The sequence below is a fragment of the Macrotis lagotis genome, chromosome X (assembly GCF_037893015.1).
Source record: "Macrotis lagotis isolate mMagLag1 chromosome X, bilby.v1.9.chrom.fasta, whole genome shotgun sequence".
Classification (NCBI taxonomy): domain Eukaryota; kingdom Metazoa; phylum Chordata; class Mammalia; order Peramelemorphia; family Peramelidae; genus Macrotis; species Macrotis lagotis.
The window spans coordinates 224,786,572-224,811,428 of record NC_133666.1 but is presented as its reverse complement, the minus strand read 5'-3'; the positions used below and the strand labels follow the sequence as shown (position 1 = coordinate 224,811,428).

At 35.3% G+C, this 24,857-nt stretch overlaps 1 protein-coding gene across 4 annotated transcripts in view; it reads left to right on the top strand.

Annotated features, from left to right (window-relative positions):
* LOC141502675 (adhesion G-protein coupled receptor V1-like) overlaps positions 1-24,857 on the top strand; it is a 456,940-nt gene that overhangs the window by 53,121 nt on the left and 378,962 nt on the right. For all 4 annotated transcript variants that reach the window (XM_074207517.1, XM_074207518.1, XM_074207514.1 and 1 more), the window contains exons 7-9: positions 8,582-9,147; positions 9,521-9,791; positions 10,507-10,836. In XM_074207517.1, coding sequence (XP_074063618.1) covers positions 8,582-9,147; positions 9,521-9,791; positions 10,507-10,836 — 1,167 coding nt within the window. The remainder of the gene's footprint in view (positions 1-8,581; positions 9,148-9,520; positions 9,792-10,506; positions 10,837-24,857) is intronic.

Below are 24,857 nucleotides of genomic sequence, written 5' to 3'. Positions count from 1 at the left end.
TTGCAAATAAAAATTGTTTTTTAAAAAGTGATTTATTTTAAGTTTATTTGTGATACTATATGTAAATTTTATTCTAAAATATCAAATAAAATTTTGGAACTAATTTGTTAGGCTAATAAATTTAGCTTTTTTAATTTATAATATTTACATGTTTGAAAGTAATTGAAAACTGATTGTTTCACAATGAATAATGCCTTTTAGTACTTAAATTTAGTACTTAAATTTAGAAAGCAATCACAACTTTACAAAAACTTATGTGAGAACTAGGTTTATTACAAGAGAAATGAACATGCATGGGGAACCTAAAGATCAGAAGTTTGCATTTTTATAACAGCAATACAAAGGAAAGTGATATCAGAAATCTAAAGGTGGGAAAAGGACAAAACCCCTCATGAACGGGAGGAACAGGGTGATGGCAGGGACCTCATTCTTTTCCTTAGGAACTGCTAGACTAAGTGCAGATTGACTGGCTCCTAAATTGACACCCCAAGAATGAAGGAATTCCAGTTTGGAATGCAACCAACAAATTCTACTAGTTGGTGGCATGGTGTGGGGGTTGGAGGGAAAGGGGCTTCATCTTGGACATATTCAGGGCCTTTTACATACTCTGGATTCAGTCTTTCTGGAAAATACGGCTTCTCAAAAAGACAAGTGTGGACCATCTCTTAACAACACTTAGCATTGTATAACAGAAAATACAAAATAAGTATACTCTTATTGATGGCAGTCCAATTACCATGTGTCTTTTTTGTTACTTCTTGGTTTATCTGCAATTCAATTCTTCTGAGATTAGCGTTTGATGGTTGCTCCTTCTCCTTAAGGCCAACTTATTTCTACATGTGCTCTTGATCCTCCTTCCTTTGTCTTTACTATCAGATTGCCCTGACAATCATCTACTCTCTCTAATAGCTAAATCTTCCGTCTTTGCTAATTCTGAGTTCCTTTCCTTTTACCTGTTAACATTCCCCAATCTCCCCTTATCCTGAAAAAGTCCTCAAACTAATGTCCTTTTTCTTTCCTCCTTTTCATTGTCAAACTTTAGATAAAAGTTGTCTGTACCCATTGCTTTTGTTGCTTCTTCTTTTACTCATTTCTAAACCTATTGTAATGTGTCTTCTGATGTTTTATCTGAAGCTGCTCCCTCCATGTTAGTCATGATCTTTTTTTTTTCTAAGAAGATTTACTTTTATTTAAGCAAATTGGTTTTGCTAGAGAGAGAGAGAGACTAAAGGCAAAGAAAAAGAACTAGAAGAACCTTTCCCCTGAGTTTAGCTATAATCTTATTTTTTAATTTATTTTTTCTGATCACATGCAAATTATAATTTTTCTACATTCATCCTTTTGCAAAACTTATTCTTTTGAGAAATTATCTTTTTTTATGAAAGATTTTATTTATTTTGAGTTTTACAAATTTACCCTATTCTTGCTTCCCTCCCCCACCCCCCACAGAAGGCAGTCTGTTAGTCTTTACGTTATTTCCATGGTATGCATCGATTTAAGATGAATGTGATGAGAGAGAAATCATATCCTTAAGGAAGAAAAATAAAGTATAAGAGATAGCAAAATTATATAACAAGATAACTTTTTTCCCCCTAAATTGAAGGGAATAGTCTTTGGTCTTTGTTCAAATGCCACAGTTCTTTCTCTGGATACAGATGGTACTCTGCATTGCAGATAGCCCAAAATTGTCCCTGATTGTTGCACTGATAGAATGAGCAAATCCATCAAGGATGATGATCACCCCTATGTTGCTGTTAGGGGATACAGTGTTTTTCTCGTTCTACTCATCTTGCTCAGCATCAGTTCATGGAAATCCTTCCATGCTTCCCTGAATTCTCATCCCTCCTGGTTTCCTTTTTTTTTTTTGTTAATATGACTATATATGTGTATACATATATATATGTATATATATATATATATATATAAAATCAATAACACTAAAATATTCTCATTTAAGAGGAAACATAATACCTGCTCTTCCACAAAAATATAGAACCTCATGAGAAATAAAGTAAAAGAAAGAGAAAAAAATGTGTTTCTGTCTGTATCCTGATACCATCAGCTCTGTCTCGGGTGGATCACATTCTTTATCATAAGTCCATCACAGAAGTTACTTTCATATTTTTCCACATTTGATCTTGCTGATTGTAATTCCCTTCATCCATTCTTCCCCACTACCATATATTATATTTTCTCTCTCCTTTCACTCTGTCCCTCTTCTAAAATGTGCTGTAGGGTAGCTGAGTGGTACAGCAGACAGAGCACTGGCCCTGGGGCCAAGAGGCCCAAAGCCCACATACCACCCCAACCACTGACCCCATTGTCCCAGACAGGCCACCTAATCTCAGCACCTTGCAAAAAGTAAAAAAGAAAATGTGTTATATCTGACTATTCTCTCCTATGATCTACCCTCTCTATCACCTACATCCCCCACCTTCCCCTTGTCCCCCTTCTCTCCTTTTTACTCTAGATGTCTATACCCTATTGAGTATGTATGCTGTTTCCTCTCTGAGCCATTTCTGATGAGAGTGAAGGTTCCCTCATTCTCCCTTGCCTTCTGCTTTCCATATCATTGCAAAAAAAAATCTTTTATATAAAATATCTTAGCTTATTCTGCCTCTCCTTTCTCTTACTCCCAGTACATTTCCCTTTTAGCCATTGACTTCATTTTTACAATATAGTATTTCTTCAAATTCAGCTCTCTCCTGTGCTTCATCTACAAAAACCCTTTCTTACCTGCTCTATTAAATGAGAAGGTTCATATGAGTATTGTCAGTATCATTTTTCTATGCAGGAATGCATGCAGTTCATCATCATCATTAAGTCCTTCATATTTTACCCTTCTCCTCTACTCTCTATGCTTCACCTGAGTCCAGTACTTTAAGGTCAAACTTTCTGTTCAGCTGTGGCCATTCTCCCTCCACTCCCTTACCTTCCGTGGACTGAGCACTGGGCCTGCTTCCATTTCCTGGATCTGGGCTGCTGGCCAGGCTGAGTGCGCTGAGTACTGCGACTGACCGTACTCGGGGCCTGGGCTTCGTGCTCCTTTGAGCTCCTTGCTGTTCTTCTAAGTTGTGTTTGGTTCTCCCTGGGGTGCAGGTTAGGAAACTGCTTCTGTTTCCAGGAGCCATGGCTCCCAGGAGCCCTGGGGCTGTTCCTGGGAAGCTGACCTCTTGTGGGGCCGCCCCTCTAACTTTGTGGAACAGATTTTTTTCGTTGTTTTCCAGGTTACCTTGGGTTGGAGAATTGCCTCACTGGATCTTTTTGTGGGTTCTGTCTCTTGAAATTTTAGTTAGAGTCATAATTTTAAGATTTTTGAAATATTTTGGAGAGAGCACCTAGGAGAGGCTCTTCTGCCACTATCTTGGCTCTGCCCCCCCCCCCCCCTTCTTTTAATCACCATATCTGGTGGTATTTTCTCAGGCCTTATCCTCTTTGATCTCTCTGCTGCACTTGATACTGTTGACATTTTTATCCTCCTGGATATTTTCTCAAATGTCAACTGAGCTGTGTCTAGAAATAAAATGGTCTGAATTGCTTTTGGAAAATTTCGAAGCTCATTTAATGATCCCAAATTTCTCCTAGAAACAAATGCCCAGAGTTTTAATACTAATATTCTACTGGGGGTGGCTCATAAGCAAGAGATCTTGACAGTAATTTATTGTGCATAGTAGTTTATGTTAAGTTCATTTATTTGTGATTCTATTTATAAATTGTATTTTAAAACACTAAATAAAATTTTGTAACATATTTGGTAAGCTAATAAATTTAACTTTTTATGCAGTTGGAAAAAATAGAATCTTTTAATTACTGATATTAGCATGTCTGAAAGAAATTGAAAGCCTACTGCATTGTAATGTATAATGTCTTTGGGATTTATATAAAACCAACCAATTTGTGTAGCGTATAGTAAAGGACTCAGACTACTTAAGTGAATAACTAAATTTTCAATATGATCATTTACACTTTGAAAATTGATAAATACTAGAAATCAGAGCTTGCTTTACTGTTTTCTTGATTATCTAGTCTTAATAATGGTAAAATGTTAAAAATACAAATTAAACATAAAAGTTTATACATTTATTTTGAAATAGAGAGCTAATGTTAAGCATTTGCCAACACATTCCTACATAATTCAAGGAACAAATAGTACTGGGGAATTAAACAAAGAGTATCACTGGGAGGGCTTTCATAGAATATGTGAGAACAAGCTGCAATGTAAAATAAGTAAGTTATCTAAGAAGAATCAGAATAAAGGACTCATGCCTAGAATGCTTCCTCACCTTAGCTTCTTGATTTTTATGACTTTTGTCAAGACTACAGGTGAATCCCATCTTCTACAGGAGGCCTTTCCTAGTCTTCTGAGATGGTGACCTTTTAGGTTACCTGCATTTTCTCTGTGTGTCCCTTGTATGGGTGTTTTGGATCTTCCATTAGATTGTAAACTCTTTGAGGACAGGACTGTTTTTCCTTTTTGGGGAGTCTCTAGTGTTTATTAAGTAGATGCTTGTGTGTGGGGGCACATGTAGCAAGGTACCATGTGTACTGTGGCCTATAATCCCAATATGTACCAAGGGGATGTTGTGTGGCTTGAAAAGTGTCATTTGTTGTCCTTCATTTGGAGAATGGCTTAGCAAACTATGGTATATGTATATCATGGAACACTATTGTTCTATTAGAAACCAGGAGGGATGGGAATGCAGGGAAGCCTGGAGGGATTTGCATGAACTGATATTGAATGAGATGAGCAGAGCCAGAAAAACATCCTAACAGCAACATGGGGGCAGTGATCAACCTTGCTGGACTTGCTCATTCCATCAGTGCAACAATCAGGGACAATTTTGGGCTGTCTGCAATGGTGAATACCATCTGTATCCAGAGAAAGAACTGTGGAGTTTGAACAAAGACCTTTAATTTAGGAAAAAAAAAACTAATATCTTATTGTCTGATCTTGCTCTCTCTTATACTTTTCTTTCTTCCTTAAGGATATTTTTTCACTCTCATCACATTTCAATTTGAATCAATATATACCATGGAAACAATGTAAAGACTGACAAATTGCCTTCTGTGGGGGGGGAGTGGGGGGAGGGAAGTAAGATCAGGGGGAAAAATTGTAAAACTCAAAATAAATAAAATCTTTAAAATAAACAAATAAATTAGAAAGTTAAAAAAGTGACATTTGTAGTTTCTTCTCCTCCTGCTTGTCTTGAAGAGATAGTTTCACTCTTTTCAGAAAAGGAAGCAGGAGGTTGGCTCTGGAAGCTACTCTGCTTTGCTCAGAGAGAAGGGGTTACTAGAATTGCAGCTGTCACCTTCCTTAATTATTATTATTCTAGGGGATACAGTCAGATTCAAGCCAACTTCTGGCCACTGTGTCATCATTGCAGGGGATAAAGAACTCTATATTCAAGACTTGATTCCTTTTCTAACAAATACCAGTTCTGCAGTGAACTCATATAGCAAATAGTAAAGAAATGAATTTATGCAAGACGATAGCAAAACAGAATTGAGAGAAGGTATACAAGGTAAATATATATCAGATAATACAGAATGAAAAAACTCTCCCACTAGAAGTAGGGTAACTTAGCTTAACCAAGAGAAAATTCCAGATCATACCCAAGGGGAAACTCACAAGTCTTTAGTGTGGCAAGTTGTGAATGGGAACGTGATAGAACTTGTTAAGTCCTCTTATTTCTTCCCATAGTCTTATTTTACAGTAACTTCAACTTGGATCTTTTTTAAAAATCTTGAATGTTTTATTTTTTCAATTACTTTCAAAGGTAGTTTTTAACACTTATTTTTGGGTAACCTTTTGAATTCCACAGTTTTTGACCTTACTTTATTTTCTTTCCCTCCTCATGACAGTGAGGAATCTGATATAGGTTATTCATGTATACTCATATTTAACATATTTCTATATTAGCTTGACTCTTGAAACTTGAGGGAATCCTGAAGAAGACACTGGAGCTTTCTCACTCTAACTAATACTATTCTGCCTCACATGGAAAGAGGACATTCCTCTCCACACATAACAAAAGAGTTCCCCCTAGTAAACTTAGGGATAGGGTTTACATTTGGAAGAAAAGATGTACTGATTACTTGGCAAGAATGAAAGACGACCAATGTACAGCCTGGGTATTCTTTTTGTATTCTTTTTTTAGTTTTTTACAAGGCAAATGGGGTTAAAATGGCTTGCCCAAGGCCACACAGCTAGGTAATTATTAAGTGTCTGAGGTCGAATTTGAACTCAGGTCCTCCTGACTCCAGGGTGGGTGCTCTATTCACGCGCCACCTAACTGCCCCCCTTTGGTATTCTTGTCATTTCAGGGGAAAATGAAGGTTTCCCATGTATTGAATTTAATGAATTCCTTTTACACAGTCCTGTTATAGAAAATTTTGGAGGATCTTTTTTCATTTTTTTTCTTTAATGGGGTAGGCAGAAGAGAAAATAGATATTTGCTAATTGAAAAAATAAAACTCTTAAGGAATTTCATTACAAAGAAGCCTGGACCTAAATAATCTGCTCATCAGAGGTGCTGTACCCTATGGGGGGGGAAGCACATAGACATTTTGAGAATGGAAAGGATATGGTATATGTCCTGTAGCATGAGGGTATGAGTTGCCTTGGCCACATTATTCGTTTTAAGTATGTACTTCCCTTGGAGTGGAACCATTCTTCCCCCCCTGATGCTGTGTATAGTTGTAAGGACTATGTCCCAGGTTTATAAAGAAATTTTTTTCTACTTTTCTTAGGATACCATTTCAGCAAATGAATTTGCTTTGGGGAAAAAAAAGAATTTAAGGGAGGATTTAAATAAGGAATAGAATAAGATGGTTAGGCATACTTGGGTTGTAATCTGCCACATTGGAGGGAGCATCCATATTGGTGATGACTACAGCTTCATTTGAGTGCACAATGTGTAATCTTTGTTCAGTCAAAGCTGTTATATTATTGAAGGAACAATAGCACATCAAATTTATCAAATTTGATACTCGCACAAGATGAAATCAGGAATTCTAAAGGATTTGGAGTTAAATTAGAGGTAGTCACAAAATTTTTCTCAGAGTACTGGTTTTATTGATTTCATTTCCCAAAGCAATGAGAAATAACATTCATGAGATAATCAATCATCTGCAGTTTTGCCCTTCTATAAGATGAGCACAAGTGAAAATACCATAAGTAAGATAACTATAGCTTATGTGCAGAGGGTGAAGAACTGGATTAATTCTGTAAAGAACTTGACAGATCCATTTATACCTAGTCAATCTATTCTTTGATCCTTGCTGAATTCAAGCTAAAAGTGAGGACAAAGGAGAATGGCAAAAATAATTGCTGAAAAATGTGGCTAAGGAAATGAAAGAGTCCCAAACTTGTTAGACTAATTAGATTATTTAAACTATCAAGCTTATATGGAATAAATACTTTTTTTTGAGGAAGAGAGATGGAGAACTATGATTAATACAGTTAACATTTATGATTTTGGAGAATTAACCATGCTTTGTGGTATGTTTGTGGTGGGGGGTGGGAAGAAGAGAAAAAAATAACTTTGAAAATGAAAAAAAAAAGAAAGGTGAAGGAGTGCTAGAGATGTGAAATTTTTCATGAAATTTTAGATGAGGTCACTGTATTATTAGTTTTACTTACTCTTTTGTTTTGTCACATGAAATATCATGTTTGTCACATGAAATATCAAATGGGAGTGATCTGTGAATGTTGGTAATGTGAAAATAAAACTTAAGTGGAAATTACATAAAGAGGTGGAAGGCACGACCTGGCAAGCAACAAGTAATGCCATAAAAATGAAATTGAGTGTATTTGAAAAGAGAGAAGATTACTAGTTATCAACATGGGAGTCATTTTAGAATTATCTGTTTATATGAACTTAGACCATTAAATTACAAACACAAAGAGCTGAAGTAGTAAAAAAGAGAAAAAATTCCAATTACATTATAACTCCCACAGTTCTGTTATGACTTGTTTAGACAAGAAGTAGTAGCCAAAGGGAAAAAGACTTTATGAAATCATATATTAATGTCACAAATATTCAAGACTTGTCTCACAGATTCTGCTAGTTTTTCCACGATTATGTGAAAGCATAGTATGACCATCTTGCCATGAATGACTCTGGCTGCATTAGTTACCAGAAGAAGCTGGAGATTTTTGTGACTTCTGAGTGATAAAGCACATCACTGGGATGCTAAAATGAACTTGATAGTAGTTAATATCACTGGGTATTTTTGTTTGCAAGATGGTCATAGACACTGCTTGCAGATTCTGTTACCAAAAACCTACTGAAAATGATGTAAAATGAAATAGAAAAATATGTTTGATTCACATTCTTTAGTGTCATTTGTGGGCTAGTAAGTTGAGTTACATGATCCATATTTTCTGTTGTTTTAAAAGAAACATTTTACTTCAGAGAAACCAGTCAAGGGATTCTGATTGCTTCTATATATTATTTTTATATAGATACTTTTGGTTTATTCATAATCACATTGGAAAAATGACTTTATATGTAGGTTGATTTGCCAGTGTTGTCAGTGCTATTTTTTTCCATCATTGTTTATTTTTGCTTTGCAGATACCAGAAAATGATGAACTGTTTTTGGTTCAGCTGAAAAGTGTAGAGGGAGGGGCTGAGATCAACACTACGAGAAACTCAGTTGAGGTTGTTATTCAGAAAAATGACAGTCCAGTACGCTTCACCCAAAGTAATTATTTGGTGCCTGAGGAAGCAGATATACTAACAATTCCAGTGGTTCGTGGTAAGAATGAGAGTGGAAGTTTGATTGGATCTTATGAATATCAAGTTTCAATCAATTATACTGTTGTGACTGGGAATTCAACAGCCCACGCTGAGCAGAATGTAGACTTTATTGATCTTCAGCCAAACACAACTATTATTTTCCCACCTTTTGTTCATGAATCCCACTTGAAATTTCAAATCATTGATGATGCCATACCAGAGATTGCCGAATCCTTTCTTATTGTCCTACTTAAGGATACTTTACAGGGAGATGCTGTATTATTAAGCCCTTCCATGGTTCAAGTAACTATTAAGGCAAATGATAAACCTTATGGAGTACTATCTTTCAATAGTGTTTTGTTTGAACAGACAGTTATCATCGATGAAGACCGAGTCTCCAGGTAGGTTCAGTTTTGCTCTGTTGAGATAATAAATGCTTATTGTTAACTTGACCATCATTTTAATATATTGGTTTTAAAGTTCTTTTAGAAGTTTGTTTAGCAAGCACTTATTAAGCTCTTAATATGTGCTAAATGATGCAAGTACAAGTTAAAAAGAAAGGCAGTTCCTGCCTTGAGGCGCTTGCATCTAATGGGGAAATGTAATGGGGAAAAACAATATGTAATAATATTGGTGATATAAAATAGCAATATTTATAACATGGCAATATTTGTCCATGTAAACTATATCATCCATATAACATAATGAATACATTAACAAAATATTATCTTCCATTTGTACATCTGCATTTATTTTTTATTTTAAAAATTGTAGGTTTGAGGAAATCACAGTGGTGAGGAATGGTGGAACTCATGGGGACATTTCTGTGAGTTGGGTCATGACTCGGAACAGCAGTGATGCTTCTCCAGTGACAGCAGACATCATGCCGAGTTCAGGTGTTCTGCATTTTTCTCAAGGTCAGATGGTTGCCTCCATTCCTCTAACTATTGTTAATGATGATATCCCTGAAGAGGCAGAAGCTTATCTACTTCAAATTCTGCCTCATACAGTACAAGGAGGTGCAGAAGTGAGTGAACCAGCAGAGGTAAGGTCCTTGACTTTTGTTCTGATATTTTTTTCTGTGTGTTGCAAGGAAGCTGAAAATTTTTTCATAGGCAGGTAAAATTTAAGTTTCAAATTTCACAGCAAAAGAAAACAAATTGAGCAAATGTTTTCTGTTTTCCTTTTCCCTTTTCTCCCTCCCTCCCTCCCTCCCTCCCTCCCTTCCTTCCTTCCTTCCTTCCTTCCTTCCTTCCTTCCTCTTTCTTTCTTTCACTCTTTCCCTTGTTTTCATGTGAGGCCTTTTTATAAGTTGAATATTTTTGCTGTTCTTTTTCTATTTCTATTGTTAATTTTTAACTGCACTGGTGATTTCATTGAAAGAGGGAGTTCTTGATTAGGAAATTCCCTATATTGATGAAGGTTACACTCTTCTTTATAATTAATAATCTTAACAAGTTGCCTGTAGCACTTAGGAGTTTTAAGTGATTAGCTCAGTTGAATAAGGCATTTATTTGTCAGAGATGGGACTTGAAATTCAGACTTTCCTAATGCCAGAGTGGGCTCTTTATCTTCTACATCTTATTGCCTCTTTATTCCTCTTATTTAATATAAAATATGAAGTTCATTCTTGAATTTTTTTTTGCATCATTAAGAAATGTACAATCCTTAGATCTGTATGTATAAATTTGTGATACAAGTTTGAGTAATGGTAGAAAGTGAATGATTTCTTAATTTCTATGCTATTTTTTTCTGGACAGCTTTTGTTCTACATCCAGGACAGTGATGATGTTTATGGTTTAATAAAATTTTATCCTTTGGAAGACCAGAAGATTGAAAGCAGCCCAGGAGAAAGATTTCTATCCTTGAATTTTGCAAGACAAGGAGGAACTAAAGGCAATGTGAAAATGTTTTTTACTGCATTTTATATTCCTACTGGAGCTGTGGACCCTTTGAGAGCAAAAGATGGAATCTTAAATGTGTCTAGGAAAAATAGTTTCATCTTTCCAGAGTGGAAAACTCAAGTCTCTATGAAATTACCCATAAGAAATGATGCATTCCTTCAAAATGGGGCTCATTTCCTAGTGCAGGTATTTTATTAGTTCTATAATCTGGGCAAAAATTTCATTATTAGCTTCTTGCTATATATATATATATATATATATACATATATATATATATATATATGTACATATATATGCATATATATGTATATATATGAAGTTAGTATCACTGGGCATTAATTTATACTGTTCTTAACTCAATAATAATAATATCACATTTATATAGCATAATCCAATTTTAAAGTAGTTTTTTTCATAATCTACTTAGGTAGTTAAAAAATAAGATGTTAAGTAGTCCATTGACTTTGGGGTCATTTTTATGCCATATTGCTAAGATCAGTTATAGTAGGGTACCCAGAGTATATGTACTGGGCCTTCAAAGACCTTGACTAGTAAATGTACCTCTGTCTTACTACATTGCTTGCTATTTTTGGGCCCAAGAGTATATATGTACTGATTTTGGAGACCTTGAATGTACTACTGTCCTACTATATTAACTCTAATTAAATAGAGTTTTCACCATGCACTCTATCTACATTTAGTAAATGTCAGGAAAACTAGTTTATTATTTAGAGAGTTAGCTGGTGAATCTACAAAGACAATAATGAATGGAATAAGAAAGTATTATGTGGTAGAAAGAATATGGGATTGGGAGTCAGAAGATATGAAAAAGATCTTATATCTGTTACTCATCAGCAAGTAAATCAGTTCCATTTTCTTATCCTCAGTCTGTTCATGTGATCTGTTTGAACTCTCTTCCAGTTTAAAATTCTATTATTCTTTGAAAAAGCGTTTTCTGACTATTGAGAAAATTTTTAAATTGGGCCCTTCGTTTTCCCTGAATATTCTGGACATCCAAGGTATAATATACCAGGGAGAAATAAGGTTGTTATTTTTGTAACTGTAGTTTAAACCATTTTAGAATGAATATAGTTGTGCCTTCAAAATATGTAGAATCCAGCAGGTGTTTTGAAAAAAGGTGAATTTAAATTTGTTTTATGAATTGTATCTAGACTAATGGCATTTTTTTTTTTGCTTTTCATAATTTTATATTCTTTGTTCCTCTAACAAACTCCAAACTTTATCCAATGAACTCTCTTTTTCTTGAATTCTGGTTTTCAGAAGAGACAATAGTTAAAAAAAAACAAACAAAATAAAAACGTCCCATATCCTGAATAAGACTGAGTTATTAGGACTTTTTTTTTTTAAGTTTTTATGTCTATGGAAGGGCAAACTTGCCTAGGTTGAACACAGATCAGGGCAAGGCTTTCTGCCGAACATTACTGAGATTGAGCCCAGGAGTAGCTGCTGCACTTCTAGTCTGGGGGGGGGGGGGATTAGAGGGAGTCAGTTTCAAAACGAAACAAAACAGAACAAAAAATGCCAACAAGAAAAGCAAAAAGTCCAGATTCCAGATTAAAAACCCTAGTTCAAATACTCTTTTTGACACCACAGTGAAGTATAAAAAATATATCAGTAAGGTGTATTGGTATGACCATGGCAAGCTACAACTGCATATTTTATAGTACCATATGAATTTACATTATGAGATTACATTATGCTGATACCATGGATTTTCAGAATCAGATGTACATTCACCTTACGCATCCTCTCTTAATTATCAAGATACCTTTCATCTGGGCTTTGTTAATGAAACTCATGAGCTGAGTGGAAAATTAAATAACCAAGTTCATACTGTAATTAAGGGTTTTTATGAATCCTTAGTCATTTCAACACCTCCTGAAAAAAAAGCCTTCAGAAAGAGCCAATATGTTTTTTGGTACAATGTATGCATTCCTGGGTGGGAATATGTTCTCTTTTAGGCTTAGAGGTGTACTGGTTTGCTCTAGTTTAGTTTCACTTTCAGCTTCAATATTGCACTACCCTGGCATCTAGCAGGCCATTGGTTAAAATTTGCTAATTGAAGGTTTCCTTAGGAGACATTATGACTAAAGATTGTTGAATTAAGAGCTTTTTTCATTGTCTAAGCTATTTTGTGATTTGTAGGGTAGCTGCCTTTTGGCAGCTGCATTAACTCAATCAGCTCTCTTGGGTGAAATAATTAATAGTAAGAAATATAACTTGCAGTATTATTTACCAAGTGGCCTATAAGTATTAATGCAGCTTTCATAAATGCTTAACTAAAACACAAGGAAATAGAAAGGAGAGTTTTTCTTAGCAAAGGTCTTCTGTTTGCAAGCCCTTGGGGAGGCATAAAGGAAACCCATGGAAGTAGAAGGGCAATAAGACCCTTACCTCAAGGAGCATGATGTCTAGATAAGATTTTTTTTTTTAGTTTTTTTGCAAGGCAAATGAGGTTAAGTGGCTTGCCCAAGGCCACACAGCTAGGTAATTATTAAGTGTCTGAGACTGGATTTGAACCCAGGTACTCCTGACTCCAGGGCCGGTGCTTTATCCACTGCACCACCTAGCCGCCCTCTAGATAAGATTTTAAATTAAATAGCAATACAAATAATGTATGAATGTTGTTATAGGTTCTTGCACGATTTATTATCAAGTGAATATCAGAAACAGTGAGTTCAGGGGAGGGAGAGAGACAAAGAAAAGGAAAGAGACAGAAACAGGCAGAGAGAAAATTATTTGAAATTCAAAACAGACAGCTTGAGGAGCAAGGAAGTGGGAAGAAAGACTTACAGATTTTTTCAAATAGATATGACATATCTATTTGATACATCAGTTATTTTTGAAAATAAATTTTTTTCCACCTTCCCTTCCTCCTACCAGAGAACCATCTCATTCATTTTTTTCATCTCATCTCATTTTTTTAAGAGGAAAAAAATGGCACTGAAAAAAATGTCTGAAAACATGTGTAATGTATTTGGACCCTGGGACCTCCTATTTCCACAAAGGTGTGGTCTACAGGCTTCCTCTCCTATATCTTCATTTGAATCCTACTTGATCTTTCTGATTTTGTTTCACTTGTGTTTGTTATTTTTAGTGTGTACTTTACATTTAGATTGTTATAATTATTGTGTATATTATTTTCTTTGCTCTGCTTACTTAATTCTGCATCAGTTCTTATCTATCATTCCATGCTTCCTTTTTTTCATCATAGTAATCAAGCAATATTTTAAGGTAAATTATGTGCCATTTTATTAGTTATTTGTAAAGGGATCTCCATTTCTATTGTTGCTTCTATTGTTTTATTATTATTATAATATAGAAATTTTGTAGATTTTTGAGGATATATTTTGTAAGTTACAGCTTTACTGAAGCTATTAGTCAATTCACTTAGTACCTTTGCTGATTCTCTGAGATTTTTCAAGTATATCTTATCATCAATAAACAGAAATAGTTTTATTTCTTCTTTACCTTTCTTTATGCCTTTCATTTTTTCTTTGTCTTATTGCTATTGCTAACATTTCCAAAACTATATCAAGTAATAATAGGGAGTATAATTTTGTTTATTTCCTGCATTTATTATAAAAAGTTATTGTATATCCCCATTCCACGTGATGCTTGCTTTTGGTTCTAGGTGATGATGTTTGCCCTTCATTCTTGAAGAAGACCCTGGACATCAAGGGTGGTGATACATGAATTGGATTTGAGTGGGGGGTGTTGTGCTAAGTCACCAGCCTTACTTTCTCCTCCAGAGTTATCTGGACCCAGTAGTCAGATGTGAATCAGGATGACTGGAGATGGCTATAGATGGAAGGCAATTGGGGTTAAGTGACTTGCCTAGGGTCACAAAGCTAGTAGGTGTCAAGTATCCAAGGCTGGATTTGAACTCCTGTCCTGAATCTATCTAGATTCTTTTTAAGATATATCTTTCTCTGTCTCTGTCTCTGTCTCTGTCTCTGTCTCTCTCTCTCTCTCTCTCTATATATATATGTATATATATACATATATATATATAAAATCTATATCTATATCTATCTATCTATATATTTTTTAAAAGGGACCCTCTATGTCTTCATGTATTCTTTTGGATTTTCACCAATACTTTTCACCATCTATTGAAGCGATCATGTGGTTTTGGAAGTTCTGGTTTTTAATATGATTATGTTGATTGCTTCCTTAATGTTGTGCCATCCTTGTGTCCCTGGTATAAATCCTACTTGGTCATAATGAAGGATCTCTTGGACAGATTGTTGTAGTAAGTTTGATGGAATTTCATTTAAAAATTTTGAGTCAATATTTATTAATGATATTGACTTACTGGTTTTTTTTGTGTGTTTTATCTTTGCGTAGATTAGTTTTTAGGAATGTATTTTTTTTCACAGAGAAGTATTCTGGTAGGATGCTTTCTTTCTTAGGGTTTGAGAGTAATTTTTGAAATAATGGTACTTATTGTTCTTTAAACTGCTTACTTCTAGGATTTCCCTTTTTCATTGAGCCTCATTCCCAGAACAGTAACAATTATTTCAGGTATCAGGGGGCATTACCCCACCATTGAATCTCTCCCTAACTCTGCTTCTGATTATACAGCTTATTACCTTTCTTGGTTACCTATTTTTCCCATTTGCCTCAGAATCTCCTCCTTGGTTCATGGTTCCCCCCTGTCCTACCTCAGGTATCAGTTGTTCCCAGGAATTTCAAATCCCTGAGGTAGGATGAGGGAACTTTTCAAGCACCAAATCCTTCAGATCTCACCCAGCATAAGATTCAACTTCTATCACAGACCATCTATCTCTTCACCCATAGGAGCATTCTTCAGTGGAATTCCCTCCCAAGTTACAGAAAGACCTCCTTTCTTTCCCCCTCCTCCTTACTTATTCCCCTGAAGTCTTTTCTCTTTATTAAATCACAGGGGTCACTTTCCTCTGAATTTGACCTTGTCATATCCCCTCTCTGTCTACCCCCCTTCATGTAACTGCCTATGTTGAAATGTAATCCCACAAAAAGCAATGATTTACCAGTAGACAGTGTTTTATCTCAGGTCCACATCTTCACTGTTACCTCCACCGTTACCACCCTTACCCCATCACCTTGCATACATTCAGAAAGAAGTTTCTTATTGGTCTCCTGGCTAGTATTTTTTTGCTTTTGCTATCCTGGAAGGTACATTTATTCATTCCTTCTGAATTTCAGTTGTTTGAGAAGTAAATAATCTCTTATTTCTAAAAAAAATATTTCAAATGCCTCTTTATTATTGAATGCCTATCATTTTTTCATTTTTGATTAGATTTTTCAGGGACGTCATGCTGGGTTTCATCTTGGGCTCCATTTCTTATCAGAACACATTATTTCATTTTCTACTATATTTTATGGTGGTTTCAGAATAGTCTTGAAGGACTCCCCTAGCCCTGTGGCAGAGGGGTGAGCTTGTGGTCATTCACAGACCAGGAGAGCATTTAGAGCCTTACATACTGTGGTCCTTGTGGGGATGTCCCAATAATAATCAAAAGCTCAGGAAGCACCCTAAAACCAGGCACAGGCTGGGGAAATAAGTAAACAGGAAAAAAGGAACTTGACCATAGATAATTACTTTAGTTCCATGGAGGACCAAAATACTCAATCTGAAGATGAGAGAGTCCAAGCTTCTGTATCTTAAGATTCCAAGGAATATAAAAGTTGGGTTCAGGCTATGACAGAGCCTAAAAAATATTTTGAAAGGCCAAATAAGGGAGATAGAAGAAAAATTGGGAAAAGAAATGAGAGAGATACAGGAAAAACAGCAGCTTAGTCAAGGAGAGCCAAAGAATGCTAAAGAAAATAACATCAAAAACCCAGCTCAGGTCAAATGGATAAAACAGTTCAAAAAGTTATTGAGGGGAAGAATGTATTAAAAAGCAGAATTGGCCAGAAGGAAAAGGAAATAAGAAAGCTCTCTGAGGAAAACAAATCCTTTAGATGTAGAATGGAACTAAAGGAAGCTGATGACTTTGCAAGAAATCAAGACACAATACTTCAACACCAAAAGAATGAAAAATTAGAAGAAAATGTGAAATATCTCATTGAAAAAAACAACTGATCTGGAAAACATATTCAAGAAAGATAATTTAAAAATTATTGGGATACCTGAAAGTTCTGATCAAGAAAAGAGCCTTGACCTCATTTTTAAAGAATTCCTACAGGAAAATTGCCCTGATATCCTAGAAGCAGAGGGTAAAATAGAAATTGAGAGAATCCACCAATCTCCCCCCGAAAGAGATCCAAAAAAACAATGCCCAGGAATATTATAGCCAAGTTCCAGAACTCCCAAGTCAAAGAGAAAATATTACAGAATAGTCTTGCATTATTCAAATGTCCTTTTCTTTTTTATTTGAAGGCCTTCTGATTTCTTGCAGAACATATTTCTGATTGAATCGTGAAATTTAACCACTATATATTAAGGAATTTTGTTTTTATCCTGGGGGAAATGATCTCTTAATTCTTTTAACTAGTATTTTATTTTCTGTGTTTGGAAGTTCTGTGTTTAGGTCTCTTATTATTTCCTGCATTATAATTTAAGATCCTTAAGTTGTCTGTATGTATCCTATCTTCAAGATAAGTTTGTGTTGCTAATTTACATAATGAGCATATATTATTTTAATACGATTGTTTTTTGCTTCTCTTCTTTTAGATTATTTCTTTTCTTCTGTATTTGTATTTGTTCTTTTTTACTTATTTGGGTTTTTTTTGGTGAGTCATTGTAGATTCCTATTTTTCCATTCTGCATACTATTTTTGCTGTTTAGTCCATAAATTCTGCTCTCATAATTTTCATTTCTTTTTTGAACCACCCACTTAGGAATAAGTGTGTTCTGATTCAGTGTTCTCACATTTCACAAGATCCTCTGTCTCATCAAGTGTTAGAACATTTTCCTTTGTTTTTCAGTGTGTATTCATAAATCTCTGAACTCATTTATGAGATCTGGAGGCTGTATTTATTTCTTTCATTGAAACTTTCCTTATTGATTTATCTGCTTATTCTCAAGTTCTTAGAGTTCACTTCTTCATAAGCTCTTTAATAATTTTATTCTTTTATTTTTCTCCTTGATCTTCCCCTGTTGTACATTTTCTGATCGTCCTCATTGATGGTAGTTTGTCTGAGAGCTGGATGTCAAAGCATCTGAGCCTTCTCCCATGCTGAGCAATTTATGATTTACCACCCAGTGGACTTTTGGACTGAACTGATCCCAATTAGATTCTCTCCCTTCCCTCACCTCATCACCCCACTTGCTATCCTGACCTGGTATCTTGCCTCATTCTCTCTTTTTTCAGTTTTCTGGCATTTCAGAGAGCTGCTATATTAGTGTATTATCCATTTGGGCAGAGACAGTTCAGGTCTTTGCAATGCTGTTGCAGTACAGTTTTCTGTTGGTGCCAAAGATTTGTCTGCCAGAGAATTATTGGCTGTTGTAGTCCTTTCCAAGCTCACTTTTCCTTCTGAAGGGCTTTGTTATCCTGGATTATCCCAGAATATATTTTTGCCACCTGTCTCTATATCTTGAAGGAAGGAGGTGGGGCTGGGGGCTGTGGTATGGGACTGGGCTGTATTGCAGAGCATTATGCCCTTGGGTGCTTGGGTCTACTGGTACAGCCACAGTGGGGTTTCTGGGGAGGAATACTGAGTGAACTTGGTGAACTTCACCAAACACAGAAAGCTGTCTCATTGTTAGAACATTTGTTTGGGTTTTTTTTCCTAGTGGTAGTGATGGAAGGATGTGCACTAATTTCTTTAGGTTCTTCTAAGATGATGAGCCAGGATTGGGATGGACCTTTGGCTTTGAAATAGAGTTAATTATAAGTACCATTCAGTATGTCCTTGACCCCACTTAGTGACATAATAAAATAAGTAAAATGATAGAGTACATTTGCAGGAACGTTCAGTATCAAATTATCCAATCTAAAGGATTTCTTAGACTTATATAGGCATCATGTTATTAATGATCTGATTCTGAGTGAAGTGATCAGAGCCAAGAGAATACAGTACACAGTAATGGCAACACTGTATAATGATCAACTGATAAATTCAGCTCTTCTCAGCAATATAATGATGTAAGACAATTCCAAAAGATTCATGATGGAAAATGGAAAATTATGATGAAAATCCACATCCAAGAAAGAACTGATGGAGTCTGAATACAGATTGAAGCATTGCTATTTGTGTGTGTGTGTGTGTGTGTGTTTTCTTTTGTCCTGTTTCTTCCTTCATAGCTTGCCTAGTATAGTGTAGAGTAAGAGAGGGAGAGAGAAAAATTTGGAAATCATAATCTCCATGAATGTTGAAAATTATATGTAATTGTAAAAATAAGATACTATTTATGTTAAAAACAAAAATATGATATATAGTACCTATATATATATATACATACATATATATATATACATATATATATTCCTTATTATATAGGTAGTTGATTTGAACTTGCAATTTTGTCACTGTAAATGAACAGCCTTTCTTTTAAAAAAATTAATCCTAATCTAAAAGAGTTCTTTGGGGGCACTGAGAGGTATAGTGACAATTTATTATCACATACTTAAGTCTGAGTCAGAGACCCAAGTCTTTCTGATTCCATTGCCATTCCTTTGCCCACTTAGCTATCCTGCCTTTTGGATTGTTGGAGATTATAAAAGGTGGAGTGTACCAAATACCTTTAGTTTCCCCTAGGCTAGTTTTTCTCAGACTGAGCCATGGAAATGATTTCTCAGTGTTTAGAGATTGGACCCTTAAAAGCTAATTTTGGTTTTATATTCTCCCTGGGTCTTTTTTTTTTTAGTTATTGTTTGTTGCCTGGTTTGCCTCATGAGGTCCTTCATCATCAAGTTATAAATTCAGGTAGAAAACTGATGAGAACCTAATTATTTATGACAGAAAGTTAAGCTATTAATGTACAGATCTACTTTTTTCTCCTAAATAACATGGAAATCCTGACTTTTTTATTTCTGGGATGTTTGCAAAGTAATTTTGGTAAATATTATTGGAGAAAATGTAGGTTTTAGCATTACAGAACATCTTCCTATTTCATAAGATCTTAGGAGTTCATATATAGAGATTATTTAATTCATCTCACTCATTTCAACAGATGAGGAAAAAAGTCCAGGGAGTTTAAATGATTTTCCCAAGATCATACATGTAATAAGTGACAGTATTAGGAATCAAACTCAGTTCTGATCACAAGCTCAGCACTTGAGTATGCTGTTTCCTTAGTTCTGCCTTTTTTTTTGGCTGGGGTGGGGGGAGGTTTCAACCTTGAACTATTATTATTTCTAATAATGCTATAATTCTTTGAACTAAATATTTCAAATATTGGAATATTTCTTTTCACAATGCTTCCAAAACACCGTAACTCTTCTACAACAAAGCATATATTTTGCAGAATAAAATCCAAGATGAAACTGTAGAAGCAGAGTATTTAGACACATTGGTCATTCATATTGTTTTTAAAGACACTCATGCCACATACAAACTTCTTTTTTTTTCTCTGTGAATCTTAGAGATCTGCAGTTAAACAAAAAAAAAGTTTGTGGGGGGGGTAGGCTTTACATTGTAGATAATTAAAGTACTCATTTGGAAAGCGGTACTGTTTGTCATTGACACAATTCCTTGAAGTTCAAAAAAGACTCAACTCAGGGGACATGGTTAGACTTAAAAGGTTGTATAACTTGTATAGTACTTAATGGATGAGCAACCTAAGAATAGGAGGAGGCAGATTCAGCATGTAAACTTGAATGAAACCAAAGAATGAAGAATCAGAGACATGAGCTACTCATTCTTTAGTAACCTCAGTTAAAGACGTTAGCTTGAGATACGACTTTTGGCATGCATGAGATTACTAATGTGCTGTCCCAGTTGCAAATGATCTAAAAGCAAGAAACAGTTCCTAATGAATGGATGAGTGTGATTTAGTGAATACATAAGGGACACAGGGGAAAAAAGGGCTTACAGACAAGGAAACCAGCCATGAGAAATTAACATTTTCTTTCCTATCATTGTATCGTGTATTCTCCTAAACCTTTTTTCCTAATATTATTGAAGAATAGTTCTTAGAATTAAGGTTTTTAAAATCCCAGGATTATTGCCCTTATCTAAAAGTAAAATAGAGCCTGGGTCTTCCTTTTTCTCCTTGCCTGTTAAGGTAAAATTCTTGAGCTTGAGTATCAGTTTCAAAAATCATAAACAAATAGCTGTAAATGTTTCTATTCCTTTCTTCTCTTGCCATCATATATTTGTCTATATGCTCTTTAAATTGGAAAAGTTGAATGTTTACTAATTTTTTATTTTAATATTCTAATTTCATTTCAGATTCTAATGTATTCTATTATAATATTTAATTATCTCTACTAAATGTCAAGATTAAAAAGTAAAATTCCTGTAGTTCCATTCCCTTTCTCCAGCAGAAGGGACAGATGGAACTAGATATTCTTTTAACATTTTAAATGAAGGTACTTTTCTTTTAGTGGGGATATCTGAATTATGTAGTCTAAGGCAACATGATATGTTTGACTATATACTTTGGCTTTTGCAAGGCAATGGGGTTAAATGACTTGTCCAAGATCACACAGCTAGATAATTATTAAGTGTCTGAGTTGGGATTTGAACTTAGCTCTATGCCACCTGGCTGCCTCGCTTGATTGTACTTTGAATGGTCTTGATTTTCCCCTAATACCTTCCCATTTTTTACTTAAAGGACTTCTATTTCCCAAACATTTTTCTTTTTCTTTTAAATATTTTTTAATTTTTTTAGATTTTATTTGAACTTAAGATTTTTTTTAAGTTTTTTTGCCAGGCAAATGAGTTAAGTGGCTTGCCCAAGGCCACACAGCTAAGTAATTATTAAGTGTCTGAGGCTAGATTTGAACTCAGGTACTCCTAACTTCAGGGCTGGTGCTCTATCCACTGCACCACCTAGCCACCCTTAACTTAAGATTTTCATAGCAAAATATGAGATTTAGAAAATGTTTAGGGGTAAGCAAAGAGGTTCAGTGGATAAGAGCACTGGTCCCAGAGTCAGGAGAATCTGAGTTCAAATATGACCTCAGACTTAATAATTCCCTAGCAGTGTGACTTTGGGCAAGTCACTTAACCCCATTGCCTGGCAGAAACAAACAAACAAAATTTTAGTAAGCATTAACTCTTCAACAGCCACCCCCTAGAAATAAGTGTCAGTGGATACAAAGGCCAGAGAGAGAGAAGACAGGGGATAGGATGAAGAACTAATCTATCATTATTATTAGGGAAATAATTCAATGTGTAAGTCACCCTAGTAGTAACTAAGCAGTCCTATTGTCTTGTATAATTAAGAACAGCCCAGTTCTTTAAAAGGCTGGGATATCTATTAAATTCACTGAAGTGTTGCAGTAGAAAGGGCCAGGACTAGTAGGTCAGAATACTAATTTTCTGAGGAGACATTTGTCAAAATTAGAGGTTGAGAAAAATTTGAAGGTCAATCTTTAGATCTAGATATTGATCTGGATTCTTTTTCCAGGTTTTAAGAGAAGTTAGATAAAAGAAAATTAAGGAGGCTATAAAAGAATTGAGGAATAAGGAGGAAGATTAGGAAGCAAACTTGAAGATAAAGAATGATAAGGAGAAAGTAGCTGACAATTTAAAACAAATAAGAAAAGGAAAGTGGAAAAAATAGAACTTTAAACAGATTTCTAGGATGGATTAGTAGGTAAGACAAATTAATAAAACAAGTTGGTATAAGGTTAAAGAGAAAATAGTTATGGCTATGGCTATGGAGTTGTTGGAGACAAAGGAAAGGAATTTGAGTAGAGTTGTCAAGTTGATAATTGGATGACAAAGGATTCAACTAGGAAATTAGAAAATTGAAACTACCTGTAAATCATGTCAAGAAATAATACTAAAAATCTCAACCATTATGGAAAATAGGAGAAATTGTTCAGTTACTTGAACTGAATATGAGATTTTTGTCCTTCTACCAAAGATTAATGACTGATATCTTCATTCCATATGTAGGCTGATTGCTCTCCTGGAGAAGAAGGTGTTGGGACTCAAAGAATGACTCTCTATACTACAGGTTAGGGGGAATGAGAAGTTCCTAAATGAAACAGAGGAGACTCTTAAATGCTAAAAAGGGGTGATTTGAATTGGGAGGAGGGGATATTTGGACTATAGAAAAATATCAGAGGAGAAAAGTGGGAAAAGACTGGTAGAAATAGTGCTTAAAAACAAATTTGAGGTCACTGAGATGGATGTTTTGAGGACAAGCTGATTGCTTGCTCTCTCCACAATGATTGTAGAGTCATAGAATGTATCAGATGAAAGTTAATCAAATAAAGTACAGAGAAAGGGCAAAAGTATTGACAATCCCTGCTCAGGTTATTGAGGCAGCATTTTTGTCAACCTGTCAATAAGAGAGAGATCTGCTTCCTTTGGCACATATTCTAGACATCACAGAAAACCTCCTAGGACTTATCAAAATGTCAAAACTACTTACTTATGGTGATTCACAAGAATCACCAAAATTGTGACTGTGGGAACAAGGGACAGTGTTACCAAAAAGTATTACCAAAGGTTTTAAAGTTTTTGAATAGAGAATTGAAGACTAAAGGGCTAAATATTACGTTTTCCTTATTGTTGTCCACTGAAGGTGAGGAATACAAGAGAGAAAAATTGATTTGTTAAGTGAACAGCTGACTAACAAGGTAGTTTCAGAGAATTGGATTTGGATTATGATTTAAGCAGCACGCATTTATAAATAACTTTTGGGTGTTTGGTACTGTGCTATCAATATGAGGCTGGAATAGGGAGGGAAGGTTATAGAAAATGTAAAAGGCATGGCCCTTCTCAAGGAGCTTGAAGGCATTAAACAAGAGCAAATAATGCAGACCACCACGTAGTTAATCACTAAGCTTTAGAAATTCACATGGGAGGAAGAACTAGGTAAGCAGTAGTTGGGAAGGCTTGAGGGAGTGTATCAGATTTGAGATGGTCATTGAAGGAGTTGGGAGAATTGACAGCCAGAGGAAGTGAAGGAAACTTCATGAGATGTGGAGACATACACACACACACACACACACACACACACACACACACACACACACTTTGGGGATGAATTTTGGAAATGTTTGATCCTGTCATTTTGTAAGTGTTCTTAGACTAGGGGCGGCTAGGTGGCATAGTGGATAAAGCACTAGCCCTGGAGTCAGGAGTACCTGGGTTCAAATCCGGGTAAGCCACTTAACCCCATTTGCCTTGCAAAAACCTAAAAAAAAAAGTTCTTGGACTGTCAGCATCTTGTAGTTAGTTTTAAGTGTTGACTCAATAATTAAACTCAGTCTAGTGAAAACTAGACAACTAGTAGACAACTACCTTTGTCTTTTATTATAAGTTTATTCAAGGCAAGGATTTTGTCTTATTCATATATTCTTAATTTAATTCATTATTAAGTCTGGCTGATTTTCTCTACAGTATCAACTGTCCTTTCTAGCATATTACCCTACCTAGACTTTTACCAGCATAAAAGTTTCTTTGTTTCTCTGCTTCCAGGAGTTTTGTGATAAAATTAATTCTAATTTTCTTCAAATATCCCATTTCATAGTGCTATTGCCTTGCCTGGAAATATTTTCTATTAATCAATCAATCAATCAATCAATCAATTCATCTATCTATTTATTTATTATTTTGTGCAAATAATGTTTTTTATACATTACTAAAATATTCTTGTTTAAGAGTAAACATAATAACCCCTCCCCCAAGAAAATATAGACCCGCATAAGTGATAAAGTAAAGGGAAGAGAAAAAATTAAAATTAAAATTGAATAATAATGATAATAATAAATTGTAGGTATGTCCAGGTGGCACAGCGGATGGAGTACTGACTCGGGAGCCAGGAGCCCAAATCCGGCCCCAGACTCCCAACAATCACCCAGCTGTGTGACCCCATGCAAACCACCCCAACCCCATTACCCTACAAAAACTGAAAAAAAAGACCCCAAATTGAATAAAATAGTAATAATAATAATAGTAGGGGTGGCTGGGTGGCAGATAGATCACTGACCCTTCAGCCAGGAGCACCCAGGTCCAAATCTGGCCTCAGACACCAAACAGTCACCCAGCTGTGCGGCCCCAGTCAGGGCCACCCAGCCTCATTTGCCCTGCAACACCCCCAGAAAATAATAATAATAATAATAAAT